Genomic DNA, 24016 nt, shown 5'->3' with positions numbered 1-24016 from the left:
TTCCTGATGTATTCTGCTTTTGTAATCAGCAAAGATCTATTAAGCTGTGTAATCAAAGCTTAATGCTTTGTAGGTAATTAATTGGAAAGTTTCCCTGATCAGTACCTGAAAAACATGTCCTCCCTAAAGACGTCTCCTGTAACATTCAACAGAGGGTCTTGAACAGATAGAATCCTCAGCCTGCTAAACAGCTTTGGAATTTGTCTGCGGAATTCTGCCAAGCAGTCAGTAAACACCACATCCTCCTGCACAAAGAGATCTGAAACAAGAAACACACAGCACAGATGACATGTTAAACGTAGAAAGAGTAGAAATGTAGGTTTGACTTTATAAGGATTGAGCTGTTGCGTGTATCTGCCAAATGAAAATTCCCCAATTTAAAACAAAAACAATTACACTTAGTGCATATAATATTCTTCATCACAACTGAAGGACTGTAAAACAGTACAGGGACAATCAAGGCCTGCGAAGGAGTTAACTGTGGAACTAAACTGTAGCATGTGCGGATAAAGAAGAACACTGTCATTATGGAGCCAGGATGCACAAGGATCAGGAGGGGAAAAATCATCAGCAAGTATTCTAAACATTCTAATAAAAAAGAACTATAAATGAGGAGGAAAGACAGATGAGGTAAAGAAAATGATGAGGTATGTACTGTATATCGGCATAGCTGATGAATTACGTACAGTTTCTGTGAGACTGATCACAGATACAGTACATGTGACCAATTACTGTACTGATCTAACGTGATTAGAAAAACACATTTTTAGAATACCCAATGTGTCTGAAAACACACACACACACGTTGGCTTTCTTTAGGGTAAGTTCTTACATGCTGCAGTGTCCTTGAGCTCTCTTTTGTCATCTCTGCAGGTTGAGCATGTGGAGTGAAATATTGAGAAATACCTCTTAGCCTTGGAACTTTTGACATCAAAACTAAAATTGTATTTTGGTCTCTCTGTGGTGATATGCCCCACAGGAACTGAAGATTCCAACAACAATAAAAACAGACAATCACATACAGAAGCACTGCAACCTCAGAGGTGAAAAGCAGCCTACATTTACAGAGTGTTGAAAAAGTATTTCCTGATTTCCCCTATAATTGCAGATTTGTGACACTGAATGTTTTCAGGTCTCCAACCAAAATCTAATATTAGATAAAGGGAACCTGAGTGAGCAAATAACACTATTTCTTTTTACTCATTTAATAACATAACATCACTTTATTAGCCCTATACAATTTCTTGCATTAGGAATTCATCTTTTTACATAACCCAGCTTGCTCTCCATGAGACACAGAGACAGGGAGAGAGTCTGGGATCAGAGCACAGGGTCAGCCATTGTACAGCACCCCTGGAGCAGTTGGGGTTAAGGGCCTTGCTCAGGGGCCCAACAGAGTAGGATTACTCTGCCAGCTGCAGGATTTGAACCAGCAACCTTCCAGCCACAGGCACAGAGCCACTGCTCCGCCCCTAATTTATTTAATGAACAAAGTTATCCAACACCAACTGGCACTGTGTGAAAAAGTAATTGCCTCTAGTTAAATCAACCCAATTAAAGGGATAATTCAGGGTCAGCTGATTGATTACAGTCAGCCCTGCTCAATATAAACCTCACTTATTTTGACCCTTACCATCAGAGTCAAGTTGCCAGCACAAAGATTCAACAAGCACATTATGACACGATCAAAGGAAATTCCTAGAGATCAGAACAAAAGCTGTTAATATCTATCAGTCTGGAAAGGTTACAAAGCCTTCAGTGTTGGGTGTGGGAGGGTATCTGGAAACCGAAAGAAAAGTGGCGTTGCAGAGAATTGGAGTCTCACAAAGAGACTGTTAGAGCGGGCAGGGTAATGCACTATTCCAGGAAGCTCAGTGTCAGAGCACTGAATCAGTGGGGTTTCAGTCCCAGGTCCAATTTGAGCTCTTGTGGAAATGCTGCAGTTACCTGTGGCAACATCAGGCAGCGAGCCGCTCCCAGCCCGGGTTTGACAGTTTGGATCTTGTTTAACTCAGACTGTACATTTTGTTTTCTACGTTTTTAAAATGAAGTGGATAATCCAATGCAGAAGTAATACAGTATATTAGTCACAAAAATGCTTCCATCCAAGACGGACTTCGCCCAATTTTAGTCTGCATTGTGCACTACAACTCAATATAGAGGCAATAAAATGAGACAAATATTCATATTGAGAAGCCTGACTAGCCACTGATGCTAAAGGCATGATTCAAAACTAAAAATCAGTTCAATCTCCTTATCAATTTAATGATTGGCGACCTCCGGAGCATAGCTCCATGATTAACCCCTGAAACTGGGAATGTAGGTACTGTAAAATGAAAATGGAAACATGATAATCTAAGCACAAATTCCAAGGTATGGGAGAAAAAGACAGCTCAAGTAGCAATGGAATTATGCAGTTTCTTCCAAAACCCTTTCTACAATACATAGTTCCCTACAAAGTTTTGTTTATCCATGCAAATTATTTATGATAACAGTATAAACTGAGTAAGATGGATAACAATCAAGTCTGTTTGTGAAAAAAAACAGCCCAAAAAATTTAATATAACAGATTCTGAGTGAGTGCATAACAGCATATGCACAGTGTATCTCCTTCACAATCCTCTCTACTCATTCGCAGATTTCGTCTTTCCCATACCTCTCCTACTGTCCTCTCTTAGTTTGGACACTCATTCTCACCTGCTCTATGCCCATGTCCCCCTGCTCCCCCACTTCTTACCTACTCCTACCTGATCCTATCTGCTACTTCCCCCCTCCCTCAGACCTGAAGAGGGCTCCAAAGCCTAAAATGTTATTCTTTTCTTTACCTTTCAGCGTGGAATAAACCTTTATCATTTCCTTATACACAGTTTACTGTACATGGATAGACACATAACAAAGAAAGGTCTAGTTTCTAGCACTGCAGCCAGTTTGTAGCACTGCGGTCGTGTCTCTCTTTGCTTTTAAAATGTTTGCATTTGGAATCTCTGAAATCACTTTGGGCGATTAAACCTCAAGAGATTCCACATGCACAACCCATGAAATCTTACAGAACAGGGTGTGGAGGAACATGAGAGTATGATGTCACGGCAGTTTCACTGACAGCCTTCCCATCCCGTGTGGGAAAAAAAAGGAGAGGCAGGGCCTTTAAGAGGAGTCTGACTCACACTGGATCTTCATAGAAACTGACACAAGGGAAAACGGCTTCATATTCAGACGAGCGCAGTACGGATTTCTGACTGCTCCTTACGCAACAGCACAATGATCACAGCATTGAAGGCTGTTCTAAAACCTTAGCCCAACATGTAGCTACCATGCTGAACACACCTATACCGGCTCTGTTCTGACTAAACATTGCACACCCCGTTATCATGCTGAACACACCTATCTCGGTCCTGTCCTGACTAAAGACAAGAAAAACAGGTCCTCGTATAGATCAAAGCTGCCACAATCAGCCTGCTCTCCCCATTTTCTACTAGAAAACAGTAAACACAATAGTGACCATAGGTTACAAGTGGGAAAGGCCCTTCTCACAAAGCATCCATTGTTGCTCTTAAAATTGAAGTGAAAACTGAATGACAAGTATGAGTACACTAGAAGATATTTTTGCTACAGTATTTAGCCACCTAATGTTGTCTTCCTACTTTTAGAATAGATTGTTTCCATAACCCACATACTGTTTACAACCGTGAGTTAATGACAAAAGCACAGAAAAAAAACATCTGTAAAATAAGAGTTTAAAGCCTTGGTGTGGCAGTTTTGTCATACACACATACTGTATACAGCTATTCGTGTAAAAGAGCTCCCTCTTTTCAGCTACAGTACTTATAGTGTACTAAGTTGCTTTTATTCATTATATTCCAGCCTGTCCATTGAGACTTAAGACGTTGTCTGGATTCTCTTTTTCAATTTATTACTATGAGTTGTTGTTGAAATTGTTGCGATCCTGTTAGGTGTTAATTAAAATACAGCAGCTGCTGTGATGGAGGTCTGAGGGAATACAATATGATATCTTTATTTTCATTTAAACCAAACAGTCCCAAAGAAAAGGATTTCTTGGTTTTTGTGAAGCAAACATATAGTATCTGTACACATACAGTATAGTTTAATTTCTTACACCAGATCACCAGATGTGTGCTGTGACTAAGCTCACTTTTTACATTAATCATTTAAGTGATATTCTAAAATTCGGTTAAATAAGGAAAGTTATTATGAGATGCTGATTTTAAAAAGAAAAGGTAATTTTAAATTTGGCTTTCAGTGGACTGCAGAGAGGAAAAAGGTTTAAACTTTTTCAGATATGTAAACAGTACAATGGTTGTTAAATCTATTGGATTTGTTTTATTATGCAAAATTAAACGCTTTCTAAATGTCACAGAGAACTGATTCAAGGGTGCCAACTTCCAAGGTCCAGAGGCATTTTTATTATTAAGCAGTAGATTATGTATGCATTATCAGTTTCTTATTTCAATGTTCCTTGAATCAAAGAGTCATGGAGCAGAAAATCATAAATAGCAAATATAAAATGGGTTCCTGGAGACAAATGTGTACTTTATCAGAAGTGTGAACAGACAACTGCACAACAGACCAAGAAAAGAATGCATACCATTTGTACCTAAAAAAACATTATTTGATCTCTTAGCATGAAAGTACCAAATCTTTTCCAACACGCATCAAGAAGGGGGAGATTTAGCCAAGTTAGCCATAATTTACATACTCACTTACAACTCAAGTTACTGAAAACCATATGAAAAAATGGATTTAATAACATGTCTTGTGTTTAATGAATAGATCATATATTCATGCTATCACATAGGAAATTTCACTTATTTACGCCCATAAATGGATAATTGTAGAGGCACTCATAAATCTTACTGCAATCCTACAATAAATGTTTATCAATAACTATTTTGCCACAGTTACTCCCACCAATACATTGATTCAGGCAGAAGGGAATCATTATAAGTCCAGTGGCTGCTCTTGTAGTGACCAGCAGAAGCTTGTTAAGCGAATTTCTCATCTGAAGCAATAAAGTAAGTACTGTAAGTGTATAACTGTGCTGCCCCGTCTATCAAGAGCCTGAGGACAGCAATCTAGCAATCAGGACTAATGGACAAAAAAGATCCATGTGAAAAGCTGAGACAGTGCAGCATTAAAAATAGAAACATAACAAGAGGAAAATTGGCTTTCGGCTGAATACTAAGATGATCCATTGCAAAATGACACACATTCAGTAGAATCCGATAAGTGTAGTTTCTAAACTACAAGAAGAAAAAGAGCGAATGCTATGCAAAACATTTTTGTTCCCAAGCACTTAAAATATTTCCTGAAGAAATAACTCTTTGGTATTTTGGCCCAAAAGTACAGATGCATATCATGTAAATATTTCCTTATCTAAAAAAAACACTTGTCAAAATCTGGGGAGGGAACATAGCATACAAGAATAAAACTGGCATTATCAAATACATTGCTTTGAGGCAGGACAGGTTACAGATCTTAAAAAATATACATATTGACAATGTGAACATTCACTTGAGGATACATCTTGTAGTGGCATGGAATGTAAAATATATGAAACCACAATGAAATGTAACTGAATTTGCAGTTACGGTAAGTCCCAGTTTTCTTCATTCAAGAGAGAATTGTGAAAAAAGGAAAAAGCTCTTCTGTACTCCACTAAGATGAATCTACTGGGATAAAGGCAAATTCTGTGCACCTCTATGTATCACTTGAGAGATGACAGCTGCTCAGTAATTAAAGAAGTAAAGAAACAGGCAGTTACAAAAAAAGGGATCAGAGACCTGGATTTAAGGAAACAAGATTGAAGGATGGAAAAAGTACGAGTCACTTTAAGTCAAAAAAGTAAGGCAAAGAAGGGAAAAGTTTCTTTTTTCTTTCTCAAAAAAAAAATCCTGCTAGTCCCTTTTAAAGAGGAAGTAAAATGCTTTTAAATTTAGGAACGCTGAATATTTATTGAATTTGTGTTTGTTACAGACCTCAGTCCTCATTAACAGTAGTTCAATGCAGGTTATTGTCTAGGCCCATTACAGAGAGCAAAGGCTTCTCCTTTACTACTGTAGTACAAACTGAGAATTAATCAGTGAAATGCTACAGGTTACTTCTTTAACTACTGTCGCACACTTTATTTGTGGCAGGAGTTGACAGAAAGATATTGTAGTACAGGAAGTTAAATTGCTCAGTTCACAGTGCAGAAATTCACGAGGAATGACAACACCCAAGATGAACTTATTAGGGAGTGAATATTTGGCCATAGGACAAGGAGGCCAGGACCCCCGTGCAGAGTGACCAATAGGTAGCTGCAGAGGTGGAGTTGGGATGCAAAAGACATATGCGAGGGAGAGGTGGGGATCACATAGGTATTTATAGCATTTGGTAGAGGAAAGGACCTTGAGAGCAATTGCTAATTACTGGCAGCTGGGACCAATTGAGCTTGGTTGCTGTCATCCCCCCCCGAACTTTTGTTATAAACTTTATTTTAAAAAATAGGTAACTAACCCACAGCATCTTTCTGCCACCATGTCATACAGTATATCCACTTCCTGGATGGATGTTTTGTCACTCTGTAGTCCTCTCATTATTCTCTTTACATTAATCTCTTGCTAAAATCCAGGTGGATGCTGCACATTGGTGGTGGTGGATGGGAGTCCCCATTACCTGTAAAGCACTTTGAGTGGAGTGTCCAGAAAAGAGCTATATAAGTGTAAGCAATTATTATTATTATTATTATTATTATTATTATTATTATTATTATTATTATTATTAAAATCTCTGGTCCTTATCTGTGATGTGGGAATGTATCCATTTTGCTGTGTTGAAATTGTCAGTTTGAAACTAAGACTACTGTAGCTTTAAAAAGTCATATTAATTTTATCTCGCATAATGCAACTGAAAGGTAAGTGACTTAACTTATCATGCTTAACTTACACCATTATGGGGTGTATGTGATGAATGTATTGCAGTATTGCAGGGGTTTTGTTTAAAGCCTCCTATTGGAGTGACAATTGGACACACCTGCCTTAACTGAGTAATGAAACTGAACAGGTGGAAAAATGCATGTGTGATTGGCCATTCCTGGGGTGTATATTAACAACCAGGAGGCTGAGTCAGCCAGGTGTTCACCATGAAAGAAATCAAGAAGATTTCCTGGGCTGAGGAAGGTTGAACTCCTTTCCCAAAATCAACTTTGCACACCTACAGAATTAGATAAAACAGCAGTGCAGCTTCTGGTAACTTTGATCTAACATGACAGGACTGTATAGAATAATTTTTCACCATCAGCATGTGGCTCTTTACTACTGCTTTGCATGATCTTAATATTTGATATATCTAACAGTTCTGAATCTTCAGCTGAATGTGCTGTTTCTCTTGAAGCTATTCTATATAGCCTGCAGCAAATCTGGTACAACAAAAGGGTTCTAAGCAACACACAACCATAACAAGTCTGAATGTGCACTATACCTGTGCATAATGGTTAAGGAGGAATTTAATGCCCAAAAATGTGGCATTTTCCAAAGAACTGCACCTTGTCGGAATCTGGTAAGGGCATAACTTTGTCCATGTGCAGGAAATATATAAAGCCCTGGTCTTCATTTCTCATCCTCAAATGAGAACAGTTTCTCTGTCGGAGAGCTAATAGATTTTTTTCTCTACTAAATAACTGTCACTAAAAACAATAAATTTACTGAAGTAAAAGGTAATCAAACCTTTCCATCTAAATGTTTTTAAAATGTTGACAATCTAAAATGCATTTGAAGAAGGGACACTAAGAAAGCACTGTAAACTGTTTGTAGCCACACCTTACTGTGAAATACTGTACCATGTCTATTCCAGGACTACCTTCATTCCACTGCCTAAAGCTCTCTGAGTCCCGAGAAAACCTGGAGAAGGATTCTTTCCAAGGTATGCTGTATCCATCTTTCCCAGGGAGAAATGGGACTTCATCAATATCTGTGTCAGCCTGAGAATTTGGGTTGGAGCTGGGCACCATGTCTTCGGCTCCACTTTTAACTATCGCCTGTGTTACAGTGAACCTGGAAAAAAGGAAGGGTAGGACTGGACATAGTTTTGATCAAAGCCTAAAATTACAATGATCAAGAGCAAAAATGAGAGCTTCCCACCTAGTCAAAGTGAGTCACTTAAATTGCAAGGATGTAGAATTTAGGGCACACAGGATTTTTTTCCTAAATATAGCTCCTACTTAACCCAAAGCATAAACTCATAAGGAGCAGATGACAGGTACAAGCAGATATGCCAATCTGAAATAATGTTGTAGACCTTGAAGAGGTTATGAGCCACGATGCCCCAACAAATATAGCTGCAAGGTTGGGGCTGTTTATTGTATAATTTGAGAGAGCACCATTATGGCGCTCTCTCAAAATAGCATCTAAAAAGGCAGTAATAGCTACATTCCAATAGTCACTATATGACATATAATTGTGTGCAGATTTCATCCAGTCTGAATGGATTTCACGGCTTGTGCCTGCTGTGGAGTGACTGGTGAAAACTCTGATGAAATTCTGACCAAACAAAAGTGACTTTCCTATGAAGTACAGTACAAAAAGGTCAAATTATGGACCAGTAAGAAACTATAACAAACTTAATAATACTACATTTCTAACAAATACCAAATATTAAAATACTACAAAACTCTGTCGTTCGGCAGAATACAGTAAGAAACTGGACTGTGTGGGTTTTATATGCCCTTACACTGCAAGTGAATTTTAAATAATTCTTATGACAATTACTGAACCGTAGGCAAGAATGCAACATACTGTAGCGGTTTGTACTGCTGCCTCACAGTTGTTGTAGCCTGGGTTTTGTTCCAGCTGGGGGAGCCTTCTAGTTCTTCCTTTGCTCATGAGGGTTTTTGACATGTTCACTGATTTTCTCAAACCGTCTAGAAACATGCTGGCTAGAGTAACTGTCGCCTATGTATGTATGTATCATCAGAATACAGTATGAGACAGAATTGTGTGGGTTTCATGTGTCCTTAAACTGCATGGAAATTTGACATAACTTGAATGACTGCTGGATTATGAGTGTGTGCGCAACGATGGCCAGGAAGCAGTCCTGCCTCCTACACTTCCAGGATGCACGTTAATCCCTGACTGAACTTTCAAGAGAAACTTTGCACCAGTGTTTCTAGTTGAGGAAAGAACGCAGTAGATGTTATGGAAATAATTTCTCATGAATCACTAATGTGAAATCATCTGTCAGTTTAACCTCGGGGCTAACATAAAAGTTTTGGTCCTGCATATAATACAAAACAAGACTTGGAAAAAAAAACACATAAAAGTGTGAAAATAGAAAAATGACAGTAATATTTAAAATGTAATACAAATATTACTTTTCTTGGACATCTGTTGGATATCCACAAGCCATCCAGTCATTCAGAATTGATCCACTGATGATCAATTTACAGGTGGAGAGCACTGATCCTGTTAAAACAACAGACCACAGAAAAAGAAATACTGACACTGCTGACATTGTCCCTGACAGAAAAAAAACACTTGACGTGTGGAAGAGCAACATAAATCACAATGGATATTGAGATTGGCTTCTGTACGTCCATTTCACAAACCATTTGCTTGCATTGTATTTCTTATACAATCTGTAGAATGTATAGAATTCCCCTTAAATCAGGGATATCTTGGTATTTTAAAGATTTGTTTGTACAAAGTGAAAATCCTTGCATATTGCATCACTGTTTTAATAGGGTAAACAGGCATCCCATAGTGACAATCTGCACACCCCTATAACAATAGCAAGTCTCAAGACAGCATGAGCCTAAAGTCACCTTCAGACGTTTACTGCAAAATTATTTTTATCAAGAAAAGTATTATTTGTGTGAATGGGGTAACAGTGTTAAGCAACAATCTTGTACAGGCATTTTGGGGAAAAAAGTAATATGGACAAAGACAGCTTTATTTGGCATTTAGGTCTGTCTAAGAAACATGTAACTGCAACAAATTCACAGTTATCATCAGAAAAGCAGCTGAGCAGGTATGTTGGCATTCATTGAGCAGACATCTCCAGTAAATTAATTATGCTACTTAAAATGTGTTATCACAGGTTTTGTGGGCACTTTTGGAAAACATAAAAGCTGAATATTAATGACACATGATTTACAAAGGCTTGTGGAAGCTGTCTGGATGGATTCAACCCACTGAAGCTCAGCAGGTGTGAGCCTGGTTAGTACCTCCTGGGAAAGTTAAAGTTGCTGCTGGAACTGGTGTTAGTAGGGCCAATAGTGGGCGCTCACCCTGGAGTCTGTGTGGGTCCTAATGCCCCAGTGTAGTGTTGGGGACTCAATACTGTAAATAAAAGGCGCCGTCGGAATATAACCCACGTTTCAAATGTGACAATTATAGACGGAAGACCAGTTTACTAAAGATATTACACAGAGGCTTGCATATATATCTGCATCAGCACAAATGCTTTACCCCGAGTCCATGGTTTCCTATAGGTGTCATCAGGAAGACTTCCTTTGTAGGAGTATTGATCAATCTGATCCAGGTGTTGAGGCACAGGGACAATTAGCCAGTTGACTGTCAGCCTCTGTCTTGCAGATGCCTCGAAACAAATTTTTTAAATAAAATTAACGCTTTGGGGAAAAATCTTGACAGTTTGGAAATTTCTGGCTTGGAGAGCATGGGTGTCAATGCCCATGGCGGATGTATCAGCTGAAAGAATGGGAGATTATTTGGAAGGCATTCTATCTGGAGTCCACCCTCACTGAATAAGATCCCAGCCGGATCACGCAGAAGACAGAGGAGACACTCACCTTCCAGCTGGGTTCATCTGCTTTGTGCAGCCACAGATGGGATGAAAGGAGGAAAAGAAGCCATCGGCTACATCATGCTGCAACTCACAACCAGCAGCCAATTGCTGCTCAGCGGGTGTGAGCCTGGTCAGTACCTGGATGGGAGACCTCCTGGGAAAGCTACAGCTGCTGCTGGAAGAGGTGTCTGTGGGACCAGTAGGGAGTGCTCACCCTGTAGTCTACATGGGTCTTAATGCCACAGTATAGTGATGGGGACACTATACTGTAAAAAGGAACCGTCCTTTGGATGTGATGTAATTTTTTCATTAAAAACCCCAGGGTGTTTCTTGAAATGATTACGAGTGTTAACCCCAGTGTCCTGGCTAAATATCCCATTGGCATTTACCAGTTATGGCCTCCTAATAATCCCCATATATTAATCGGCTTCATCAGTCTGCCCTCTTCCTCACTGGTAGCTGTGGTGAGCGTACTTGCACACTTTGGCTGCTGTTGCATCATCCCAGTGGGTGCTACACATCAGCGGTGGAGAAGATTCCCCATTACCTGTAAAGTACTTTGAATGGAGTGTCCAAAAAAACGGTATAGGATCACAACCCACCGCCCAATCACAAGTGGGTTTAACGATACAGTAGAAGGAGAACCCTTGAACTGGGTTTCAAGAATTAGAATACAATAGAGGAAGAACTAAACAGGAAACCGGTATTTGTGTTTTGCGAGGAAATACTTAACTAATTACAGGGAAACTGGGACTCAGTGAAACTCAGTGAAACATACTTTAAGTACCAGATAGTGCAGAGAACCAGGAAACCCACCACGATCCCTGATTTTACAGTCAATCCTACACACAAAAACCACCACTCAAAATAAATCTGAAGAGAACCAATAATAAACAAAACCCAATTCACTGTCACAGACCCAGATATAGACCAATCTGTGATCTATGATCACACTTAGTAGAACTCAATAGTTTTCAAATGTTTTCCTTTTTTTGCCAAACAATTGAAAGTCTGAAGAACAAAAACATACAGTTCAAATAGGGAACCTCTTCCCTCTTCGAGATGTGATCTTATCAGCAACAAAAGCATTTGTCTTTTACAATGTCCACTCTGTTGTGATGTAGTGTATGTGGAAGAATATTACTTCGCCATTTGAAGAAAAGCTGTTTTTTAGTGTTCAGTGCTGATCCTTCAGTGGAATGAATCATACGTGCTCTGCCAAGACAACTGCTGGTATGATGTGCTAAATGGCAACATATGTCTTACGGAAAACTGTGCTGGAACAACCCTACTTATGTCTAAACAGATGACAAAAAATCCTCAAGTTAACACAATTCACCAGACTCTGACTTCACTAACCTTACTCACCTCATACACATAGTCTACTCCCCTGTATTTCACAGCAGAAAACATTCTGTGCTTGTCACTGTGGTCATCACTGAGGACACTGTGTGTTCTGTCTTGACCTAAAACAATGACAAAAACAAGTCAGCTTTCCTGTGTGGTCCCATTGATAATCTGTACATTTTAGATTCTCCACCAACTCAAGGAAGTGTGTAGGATTATACCCATGGAGAAAAGATGAATTTCTAACAATCCTCCTCAAAGCCCTACGTTTTCTCAAAACCTCAATAAACATAATGACACTTCAACACATTATCCAATATCTATAGGGAATAAATTTGAGATAAATCTTTATAATTTATTATGGCAATTATACAGTACGTACAATGATTAAAAATGACTTTTTACAGTTTCATAAAAATAAGAAAGAAACCTTCCTCCAAACAGAGATTAATGTTTTATATCTAAACACCAGACACTGTTATGGCGTTTTACAATATGTTGAAATCTGTATTGGTATTGCTGTAGGCGGACTGGCTTCAAAAATACAATCCCGAAGGACCTGTGGGTCAACGCTTTTTTAAGATGCGGAATTTACTAACTACTAATTTCTTACAGATCGCACTCATAACTATGTAACGTTTTCAAAACTGTAGTTCAAACGTTACGTTTTCTCTTCACGAATTTAACTTCGAAATGAGGTCCGGGTGGAAGACATAAACTCAACCTCTTGTGGCTGTACAGTAAATAGGCCGAGTGAAGCGGGTGCAGCCATCACGCGAACACGACGTTTTAAAATATCATTTTAAAGTTGTAAAGTCCAGCAGATTGTTTTTTTTTAATCATGTACCATGGCTTAAATTTTGTGGGGGAATAAACAACCACTCCATTCCTTCCGCCATTAAAGCGACCAAACCGAGTCGCCGCCTCAAGACGTGCTGCGAGTGAGCCGGGGAAGGATTTGCGATCCCGCCCATGATCAGGAAACATTTACAGTTGACGGTCTTGAAGCCACTACGACGAATGGCGAACTGAATCCGGCAGAGGGGTCAATTGATATTAACATCTTGAAAAATAAATGAGTTACGTGCGTCTCCAGTCTTCTTTTTACATTTACCTCTTTATTAATAATCCCAGCGCGCTGAACGTGAACAGTCCTGTTTTACTAAAAATTTAGCCGCGCTGTGAGGCGACTGTATTGTCTTTGCCGACGTCAGACGTTGGCAGTGTCCGAAGTTGTGTTTCATTTAGCTGTGTGTCATTAGACCGATACAGTATATATATATAAATTCCGAATTGGAATTAGATGAATCATCTTTATTTTGGTTGCGTCTTTAAGAACAACCATCCTTAAGGGCTTTAGAATACATATAAACACATTTCACAAAATATTGTTAAAGAAAATTCCCCCAAAAAAACACACATACAGAAGCTTAAACAATAAAATAAAATAAACTCTGGAAAAGTACTTTTTTTTCTTTTAAAGTAGAAAATAATATAAGCCAGCTGTTATTGCCAATAAAATGCATTTTATAAAACTGTATATGCCTGCCATGGTTAATTGGTGGTTAATTTAAGTGTATATAGACTGTTAAAGCTACCTTGAACAATGAGGTACTCTTCTAGTATCTGCACACATTCGGCTTCACCTTCATCTATGCGTTTTTTACTCAAATATCTTTTTAAATCGAGTATAATCGAACACCTTTCTTCTGACATGATAATGACTAAATACTTTCAATCGAATTAACAGTAGGGGCTAACGACAAATTACACAGAAAAACAGGTTTACAATTCGCTTGTGTACTGTATTGCTGAAACTGTAATCGCAGTAATGTTGTGAAACTTATGGGACCACCTTAAATGACCTTATTTTTGGAAAAAAACTATTTCATCATCAGGTGCCATACGTGACAGTTCAGACAGAATTATCTTTGGTTATGTTACCACTAATTACGGTCTCCTAGAAATAATACCATTGGGATCATTTACTGTCCACGCCTGTCTTGTGTACAATTTATCTTGTTTCATACTTCAACTTAATTTACTCTTAGTACAGGACGTAGTGCGGTTGTCCTACTATAATCATGTCTGTTACTAACGCGATATTCCTCTATGTTAATACAGTACATCATTTTCAATGAAAGAAAATCAAACCACAGAACCCAGAGCACGTGAAAAGACTTTAATGGATAAAAGGTGATGTAAATTGGATCGTTTTGCATCATAGGGATTTATATTTTAACGTTTTACACTTCGCATCTTGCGCGGTTTACGTGCCACTCTGACGAATAGCGCTCGTCTCTGAAGAGCGGGTAACTCCTCCAGTCCGGAAGAACGAGCGCTGTCCCGCTGGATTCCAGAGGCGTGTGACGTCACTTCTGTAACTTCTGTGGCTCACACCTGAAGAAGGCTCCACGGCCGAAACGTTGTGTTCTCTTTCTTCTTTTTTTCAGCATGGAATAAACCTATTACTTGTTCCTTTGCAGCCTACGCATGCTGACGCAGCTACCCACCTGAACTACTCCTGTAACTAGCTCCGCTCACTGAGTCCTGTTACGCTTAATTAAAAAAAAAATACTGAGTTTACTCCAATGTCTTATATATGATGATGAAAACTAAGCCATAACAATAAGTAGAGCTGAAACAAATTTTCCATTTAGATGTAATAAGAGTGAAAATGTGCTCAGTTATAAAAATGTATGCACACACACAGACTCTTAGCAGGAACATCTAATCTTTAGCCATTTAATTTTTATTTTATGACGCTGAACTAAACACAATGATTCTTCATATAAGGCAACAGAAGTCACAAATTAAAATATTTATGTTTTATATCTACCCAACTACAACATGGCACCTGGCCCTAAACATACTGTATGTGGCTAAGCATAGAATTATCTTGGTCTTGACAAGAAAACAGTAGCAAGGAGTATACAAAGTCTGTTGTTGGTGCGTTTCTTAAATTCCATGTAGCAGGCATTCAAGGCAATGCATGCTTGTGGGCTGAAAACTGTTTAATGGATAGAACCAGACAGTAAAGGGTGAGAGCTCAAACTGGGGTGACATAATTCAGGGATGGCCAACCCTAATCCTGGAGAGCAGGCTTTATACTGTAGGTCATCCATAAATCATCATTTTTGCGTGCCAGTTCTGCCAGCTCTGGTCAGTGACATGACCCAGAATTATCGGAGTGCCTTTCCTGGCTGAGCTCTATCTATGATGGATAACAGAAAAAGAATTAAGCATGGACAAAAAACAAAATAGAAAGAAGTCAACACATTGCGCGATGAGTAGGTCGTCGCTGTCCTTTCGGTATGAAGTGACATTTTAGCACAACATTGTGAAGTCAATGCTTTGCAGTAAGTAAACGTCCATCAAACAAACATCCATGAGATTATACAGGGTTAGTAAAAATGTTTTTGACAAGTATAAATGCCAATTATTTTACTAATGTTTTGTTTTCCCCTCAGCAGATGGCGAAGAATTGACAGTTTATTACAAATTAATGTGGGTAACTGTGACAAAAACGTTTTCAAACGAAAGTATAAATATAAAAGTTGTCAACAGCAGTTTGACTAGCCCTGTATATATTACCTATGTGACTGGTGCCTCTAATCCAAGCAATTAACATCTGAACCCACTTATTCAGTTGTGTATGTTATGTTATGCAATAAAGAATCTAACATATGCACATGCCACCTAAGTCTGACATCTTGACATCTTGCAGTGCTTCAGTACTGTGACTCTGACTGTAGACTTAATAGGAGTATCAATAGGCCAAACTGTGAACTGTGATACTTACTTTGAAATTATCTGAAAAATAGTAATTCATGCTTTTGGAAAAACTTGTAGAAACATGTCAGAAAACAGTATTTTCAAGTGTTTCTTTAGAAATGACAGAATACTGCCATTTTATTAATTTAACTTAGGGCTGTAATATATAATATTACAAAGGTAGTTAGCTTTAAAAAACAAAAATACAGAACAACAAACCACTTTAAAATGAGATATCCTACTAATATTTAAAATCTCACGGTCTGAGTAAATTGACTAAAAAGCTATTATCTAGTTCTACATTTTGCAAGGTCTTGAACAACTAAGCACAGTTAAACTGCTGATGAACACAACATCTCTTTAAACATTTATGATGCACTGGGCTACCTGGTTATTGTATAGATTGAAATTTCGGTATTTGAAAACTAGCATTGCCTATAAAGAATGAGACAGATCAAATTACTTCCATTTGCTTGCATTGTTTTTCTTATACAATCTATAGAATGTACAGTATAGAATTCCCCTTAAATCGGGGATATCTTGGTATTTTAAAGATTTGTTTGTACAAAGTGAAAATCCTTGCATATTGCATCACTGTTCCAATAGGGTAAACAGGCATCCCGTAGTGACAATCTGCACACCTCTGTGACAATAGCAAGTCTCAAGACAGCATGAGATTAAAGTCACCTTCAGACTTTTACTGCAAAATTATTTTTATCAAGAAAATTATTATTTGTGTGAATGGGGTAACAGTGTTAAGCAACAATCTTGTACAGGCATTTTGCGGAAAAAAGTAATATGGACAAAGACAGCTTTATTTGGCATTTAGGTCTGTCTAAGAAACATGTAACTGGAACAAATTCACAGTTATCATCAGAAAAGCAGCTGAGCAGGTACGTTGGCATTCATTGAGCAGACATCTCCAGTAAATTAATTATGCTACTTAAAATGTGTTATCACAGGTTTTGTGGGCACTTTTGGAAAACATAAAAGCTGAATATTAATGACACATGATTTACAAAGGCTTGTGGAAGCTGTCTGGATGGATTCAACCCACTGAAGCTCAGCAGGTGTGAGCCTGGTCAGTACCTCCTGGGAAAGCTAAAGTTGCTGCTGGAACTGGTGTTAGTAGGACCAATAGTGGGCGCTCACCCTGGGGTCTGTGTGGGTCCTAATGCCCCGGTGTAGTATTGGGTTAGATATGCATTTGAAATCAGCTCTTAAAGGCATAAATCAGTTTGTCATTGACTTTGACAGTATATGATTTTAAAACAGTTTTCACAACTCTATAAGTACTTTACAAGTACTTTAAGGATATGAGAAAATCCAGCAGGGAACACAGGCTGTCCAGAACCAAATGTGGTCACTGCTAAGATGAAAGAGAACTGTAGAAACGTCCTATATAAAAATGAAAAATTTCTGTGCCTGTAGTTTATGGTTAAACATTTTGAATTTGATCAGATTCATGAGGCCTTGCTTGTTGCGAACGTGCGTGCTACCAGACACAGCACCAATATTTGTCCCTGTTCCTATTTGCACTTGGGATTTTGTCACAAATTTCAAGGTTACCCATTTGATTATATAAGAGCTTTCCAGTTTTGATAGGCCACTAGTTTTCAAATTATCATCTCACTTACAGGTGGCACACAGACTTGGCTGAGAGTCTAATTATCAAAATAAGACAGAAGAAGCTTCAGGCTGTGGTTTGCAATTTCTTATTGGTACCAGTCATGTAAAAGTACAATTCACATTCCCTTATTTTTCTTCTTGTGTGATTTCCTTCTATGTTCAAAAGGTTTCTCAAAATTCTAAAATTTTAAGATGTTCTGGAAGGAAGTGTGCAGGGGAAACAAGTTGGTGACACAATGCACTCTGCTAAAACAACTTACATTGCGGTGTTCATGTGCTGTGATGAAAAGGTTTAGTCAACTAAGACTGACAGTGCCCTTGCCCTCCAGACACACTGCTTAACTAATAATAAATATTAAATAATAAATAAAATAACAACTAATAATAAAATAATAATGTGATGGGAAACACCTTCATTCCTTAATAAATCCATCTTATAACTAAACAACAACCTAAATACATTAAAGAAAGCTTCCTTTTTTTGTTTAGAAAAGCTTTTGGGTTTGGGAATGAAAGATATTGGTTTCACATGCCTATTACAACTACTGGTTTCTCATTAATTCAATGGCCAAACTCCAGGTCTGACTTCATGGGCAGAGCTGAGTTGACAGAAGCAATTCTGGCATCAAGTATGAATAACACACCACAAAGATTAACTAGTAATCAGTTCTCAATCAATAGGCAGAAGAATCCAATCAAGCTAGGAGATTCAAAAGGACATCAAGCCATTGATCTTCTGTTTGTCTTCATTTTTCTTCTACTCCCAAACATGGAAAATACATCTGGCAATGGCAAGTAAAGTGATTGTGACTGAAAATCTGAACATTTCCATTGCATTTTTTGCCAAGGATTTACTGAAGACTGAGTCAATGTTATAATACTGCAGTAAATCGAATTCAGCCACATTTTTAAGATCAATTTGTGTGTCTTGTACAATAGGTATACTTCAGGTACTGCCCTAGCTACAGTATCTGACTATGGCTGTCACGATTATAGTCCCCCCTCCTTAAGGGTGCTCCAGCCCTTTCACTTAAGACTTAATTCTGTGCACCTGATCCCTTTTCCCAGCCCACCTTAAAAGCCAGGCGCCTGGTCGCGTTAAGGTTTTAATCTCTGTTCCCGTTCCTTGTCCGCCGGTTCCGACCCGGTTCATGGTTTTCATTCCTTGTTTGGATGGATCTCCTGGCTATGGACTTACTCTTGTGTTTTTGGATACCCTCTATGGATTACTCTTTTGGATTGTTTGCCTCGGCCACACCTCCCCAGTGCACCAGCGCACTTTAGGACACGCCCCCCTGTTTTCAGCCCCGTATCCCTGCATGACGTTTTCCTAGTGTTTCCCCACTTCTTCGGATTGTGTCGTCCGCATAGGGTCCGGAAAGAACTGTTCGTAACAATGGCACCGTTGGACCAAACGTTGGACCAATCCTATGCCAAAACAAATGTCACTCTTCTAGCCAGCAGCCTGATATCACTCTGCAACTCACACCTGGCAACCCACTGGAGCTCAGCAGGTGTGAGCCTGGTCAGTACCTGGAGGCCAGACCTCCTGGGAAAAACTAAGGTTGTTGCTGAAAGAGGTGTTAGTGGGGCAGCAGGGGATAGTCTATGTGGGTCCTAATGCCCCGGTACAGTGACGGGGACACTATATTGTAAAAAGTTGCCGTCCTTGGGATGAGATGTTAAACTGAGGTCCTGAGTCTCTGTGGTCATTAAAAATCCCCAATGCATTTCTCGAAAAGAGCAGGGGTGTTACCCCGGCATCCTGCCCAAATTTCTCATTGACCCTTACCAATCATGGCCTCCTAATAGTGAATTGGCTTCATTACTGCTCTCCTCCTCACTGATAGCTGATGTGTGGTGAGCGTTCTGGAGCACTGTGGCTGCCGTCTCATCATCCAGGTGGGGCTAGACACTGGTGGTGGTGGAGGGGAGTCCCCAGTACCTGTAAAGTGCTTTGAGTGGAGGGGAGTCCCCAGTACCTGTAAAGTGCTTTGAGTGGAGGGTCCAGAAAAAAGTGCTACTGTATATAAGTGTAAGCTATTATAATTAGTGTAGAGTGTGTACAACCCGTGCAATGGGGTTACAAACATTATGTTGAAGAATTTGTCATTTCCTCCCGCACTCACACATCTAGAAAATACAAAATTGATATTGATCTAAGCATATAAAAGAGCATAAGCCCAGTATGTGGCCTCTATAGAAGCAGACACAAAACAAGCTATTAAACGAGTGTAACTCCCCTCTTAATAAGCTTCCTTTGCCTCTTTGGTTGGGCAGCTCGGCTTTCTTCAAAGCCATTCTGGGCACATTTCTGTAAGTCTTGTCTCAGAAATGCGCTGCAATTTTTTTTAAATCCAGTTTAGATCAGAAGAATGTTACAAATGAGAGGAAGGAAGCTATTTTAGCCAACATGCTCATTTGGTTGCAGCTGAATTATTGATCAAACCCAGCTGTTTCTTGAAGGTTCCCAGGAAACGAGCTGCATTGTTTGTCATTCACAGTCAATCCAGTCATGATTTGATTGCAACATTTTTTTATTTATTTGAAATAACTCAGTACTGCTCTGTACTGAATGCACTGACCATATTAAATTTGATATGAAATAGCTGCGGATGCTATGTCCTAAAAACATGTTTAGAATCTGAAACCAAACTATTAAACAGACAGGTTAATCCAGAACGAATCAGTAGATGCTGTACAGTGACAATCCCCAAACCATCCATCCATAGGTGGAGTTGGAGCCTATCCTAGCAAGCAAAGGGCGCAAGCCAGGATACACCCTGGATGGTATGCCAGTCCAGTGGAGAGCACACACAGACACACACATTCTCACACCAGGGCCATGTTTCCCAGAAGCCAATTAACCTACCAGTATGTGTTTGGACTGTGGGAGGAAACTCCATACAGATAGCACCTTAGGAACTGAACCCAGGGCCCCAGCACTGCAAACCACTGCATCACTGTGCTGTCTGCCACGCAACCCCAAAACCTTTTCTTCTTGATATTTTCACGATTGTACATTAGATTACCTTGCCTATGTTTACCCAGTGAAAGGACGTTTCTCTGGGGTTCTCCCTTCCGTCATTTCAGGTCCTGTTTCTAAAGCCAGTTGAGACGTATTTGGGTCAGTAATGATTCAATCCAAAAACATGGTCATGCTTGACTTGATAACATTAATGAAAACATTACAAAAACCCTTCACTCTAGATTAAAGCACAACTGAATTATGGGGCACCTGCCAAAATAAATTGCCACAGAGGGGGTTTTCTAATAAACTGAGAATAGTTGGTTTGTACTTTACAAATAGTGATGGAAGTGGTTATCTGCAGTAGCAGTTGTGCTTCTCAAATGAATATGTTTAATATTTTAAAATAAATTATTTAAAATACATATAAACCCCAGATCATCTTTTCATAATGTCGATTTAATGAATTCCTGTATATAAATATAACAGTTTTAACTACATGAGGCACTTTAGGCCTTTGGGTCTTTTCATATTAAGCTTGAATATTTTCTTAGCTATGCTAATTTTATGTTTTTCTCCCTGTATTGAGAGTCATCTTCAAGGAAGGCATCTTAACATACAATCTCAGATGAAAATAAAATGTGGGTCTGTGTAATTTTCCCTTTTATTGTGTAACAGAAAGATAAGCATGGGTGCTGAACTTCTGTCAGAACAAATCTGAATTATTCCTGTATATGTAGCTGAAATGTACCAACGTTTTAATTATGAATATGGCAATGTAAACTCTTTGGGTAGAATGCAGTTTATCTGATACTACAGTAACACAAAACACCTTGTAAAACCTCTTTGACAAATACATGTCAAATTAAATTCATGTCCTCTTTAAAAAAAACGCATTTTGTTATTAGGGCTAATAGAGAGGTTATGTCGAATTTCTAAATTTGTTTTAATGAACGGGTTACATCAACTAATATAATTTATATACTGTATGAGGCTGAATATTGGAGAGGTAATCTCTGTAAATTGAAAGCTCCTAAACAACTCGTGCAATCATTTTTATAAAATATATATAGCTATTCGATTCAATTTGTTTTGACCACTTTTGTCCACCTTTGTGACCTCCGCGCCAACGTCCCCAGAGGGTGGAAACTCTCCCTGAGTTTACCGGACCTTCACTCGTTTTTTCACTCGTACTGTAGATGCAGCGCTTGCAGCTGTGAGCTTAGATGTAAAGATACAATGTGCCAAATTCAAACTGGGCGGGCACATAACAAATAGCTGACTATTGTGAATTTTAAAAGACGTACAGTATGTGCATCACTGACTCCCTGTACTGAGAATAGAAGAAGCAAAAATAATGAAACACGCACGCTTGCACCATCGCAAGCTGCAATAACACAATTGCAGCTTCCTTCAGCGTAATATTACGTTCAAATATGTTACATTACCCATATACACACTAGGAAAAATGTAGATTTCTAAACAGTAATACTGCCAGATATGCACAGTTTTGAAATTGAACGTGAACGCAAAAGACACCTAAAATAAGGAAATAATATAGGGTATTGAAGGTGCGACATGAAAACGTGTGCGATCATGGTATTTTTGTACCAAACACAGGTCATACACAAACACAGGCAGGAATTTGTAGGAAATAGTAGTCCCAAGTTATCTGCAAATGTCAAGGACTTATTTTGTTTGAGAGATTCTACTGTTTGAATTACTTCTGTTCTTCTGAGGTATTTGTGTGGTGCCTCTTGTAAGGATTGAATTCCATCCATTTTCCAACCACTTTATCCAATATATGGTTGCAGGGGAGCTGAAGCCTGGCCCAGCAAGCTGAAGTATGATTTTTAATAAAAATATAGACTTGTAGTTATTCAGAATGCAACATTATTCCTTACCACCTATATGGTTCTGCTTTCAGAGAAAGATACACATTCTATTAATTTAAATGCTTGAGACTGGAGTTTTAAGAAAAAAATGTAAAATTCTTACATTAAGAAAATGTAAATACAAAACCCATCAAATTTCTGTTTAAACAGAAATACACAATAGACACTTAGTTGTACAGTATGAGTGAAATGTAAATTAGTATTAAACAAACCATGTTTCTTCAAAACCCACTCAGTTTATTAATTGAAAACAGTGCTTAGGGGTTGTCTGAAAAAAAAAAGTGAGATTAAAATTCAACAGGTTTAGTAACTGTCTGATAAAATTTGTGAAATTCTGACCAAAAAGTGCTTCAGATACATTGGTTAATTAGACAGTTTGGTGCTTTGAGAACAATTTGAATTTGTGTTTTCTAAGAGAGTGAGAGAGATGTGTAGCTAATTAAAACTACTTTAGAAATCAGGAAAGCTTCACACTTGGATTTAATTTAAATTTTCACCCAGTAAGAAAGCTCAGTGTGTGGAATTTAATTTAGAGTTGAAGTTGTGAAAAATCCTTGCCGCTTGCAATCTTCTGATGCACAGCACTGTCATCAGAGTAACTAAAGTACATAAAGTAACTTCCTTTAATGTCATTCAAAGCTAAAGAAACAGGAAATGCTTACAATAGCAGAGTGGTGACCAACAAGCCTACACACGTTTAAGGTTTCAACATTGGGGAAGATAAACAGAACATGATGGAAGACACACAAATGGAAACTGGTAGGGGGTGAATCAAAGAAAATGAAAATGAACATATTCAAACTGAGAAACAAGGCACTTTTTATACCAAGGGTTGTGGGAGTCGGGAACAAGCTACACAGCCACAAGGTCCAAGCAGAGACCCTATATTATTTATTTCAGGAAGTATCTGTCTCTTGGCTACTAAAAACAAAATAAGCTAGAGAGCCTCCTCTCATTTGCTGACATTTTTACATTCTCGTGGAAGTCTGAAAACAGCTCACATTCAAATACTAGTGAGAAATCCTGTTTGATAATAGTGTCCTCAGTGTGTGGTGCTTAGGCACTTCAGTTTTCCCTCTTCTTCTTCAGAGCCCCATAACACCACTCTCCAGCCACAGGAGAATTCTGTAAGGCCAGATCCCACACCATGACAGATGTCAACCCCATTCAGTTTCATGTCAACTTCCATCTCCACATACTGTGGACTGACTTTTGGAAGACGCCTCAATTTGCACCTCGTTATTTTTCTTCGACGGTTCTTTCTCAGAGTCCATGTCTTTCGCTGGTAACAGACTAGGTAACCAGCTGACCCTAAATTGTACTCTGAGCCTAAATTGTATTTTTAATCAAAAGTTTTCCATGCTCAGTGAAAACGCTACCTCGATGTTTGAACTCGCCCATCGACCTGCTTCAGCTCATGGTAAGGAGGAATAGGCCGGGTAGTCAGCTAACAGTCATTAATTCTGATAACTTTAGCTGGTTAACTTGCTGATATTGACATTTTCATCCACTACACCTCACATGCCTTGTCTTATTTGGTGATGTTCTTCGTGCTGATATCTGCCTTCATACTGTACACTGTACTCTGCTCATTTGTGAAGATAAA

At 38.7% G+C, this 24016-nt stretch overlaps 1 protein-coding gene across 4 annotated transcripts in view; it reads right to left on the bottom strand.

Moving 5' to 3' along the window:
- The window catches only part of shoc1 (shortage in chiasmata 1), a 45926-nt gene extending 32510 nt beyond the window's left edge, over positions 1-13416 (bottom strand). For 2 of the 4 annotated variants that reach the window (XM_088630271.1, XM_088630272.1), the window contains exons 1-6: positions 12992-13236; positions 12166-12263; positions 10461-10590; positions 9365-9455; positions 7855-8048; positions 106-259 (exon numbers count right to left, since the gene is read on the bottom strand). In XM_088630271.1, coding sequence (XP_088486397.1) covers positions 106-259; positions 7855-8048; positions 9365-9455; positions 10461-10590; positions 12166-12263; positions 12992-13118 — 794 coding nt within the window. In that variant the 5' untranslated portion in view covers positions 13119-13236. Of the gene's footprint in view, positions 1-105; positions 260-7854; positions 8049-9364; positions 9456-10460; positions 10591-12165; positions 12264-12991; positions 13237-13258 lie in introns of those variants that run through there. The other 2 variants (XM_088630273.1, XM_088630274.1) reach the window with 2 other exon arrangements.
- Positions 13417-24016: the final 10600 nt, after the last annotated feature.

Source organism: Lepisosteus platostomus, chromosome 4 (genome assembly GCF_059453375.1).
Source record: "Lepisosteus platostomus isolate fLepPlt1 chromosome 4, fLepPlt1.hap1, whole genome shotgun sequence".
Taxonomy (NCBI): domain Eukaryota; kingdom Metazoa; phylum Chordata; class Actinopteri; order Semionotiformes; family Lepisosteidae; genus Lepisosteus; species Lepisosteus platostomus.
This window is presented reverse-complemented; position numbering and strand designations above follow the sequence as displayed.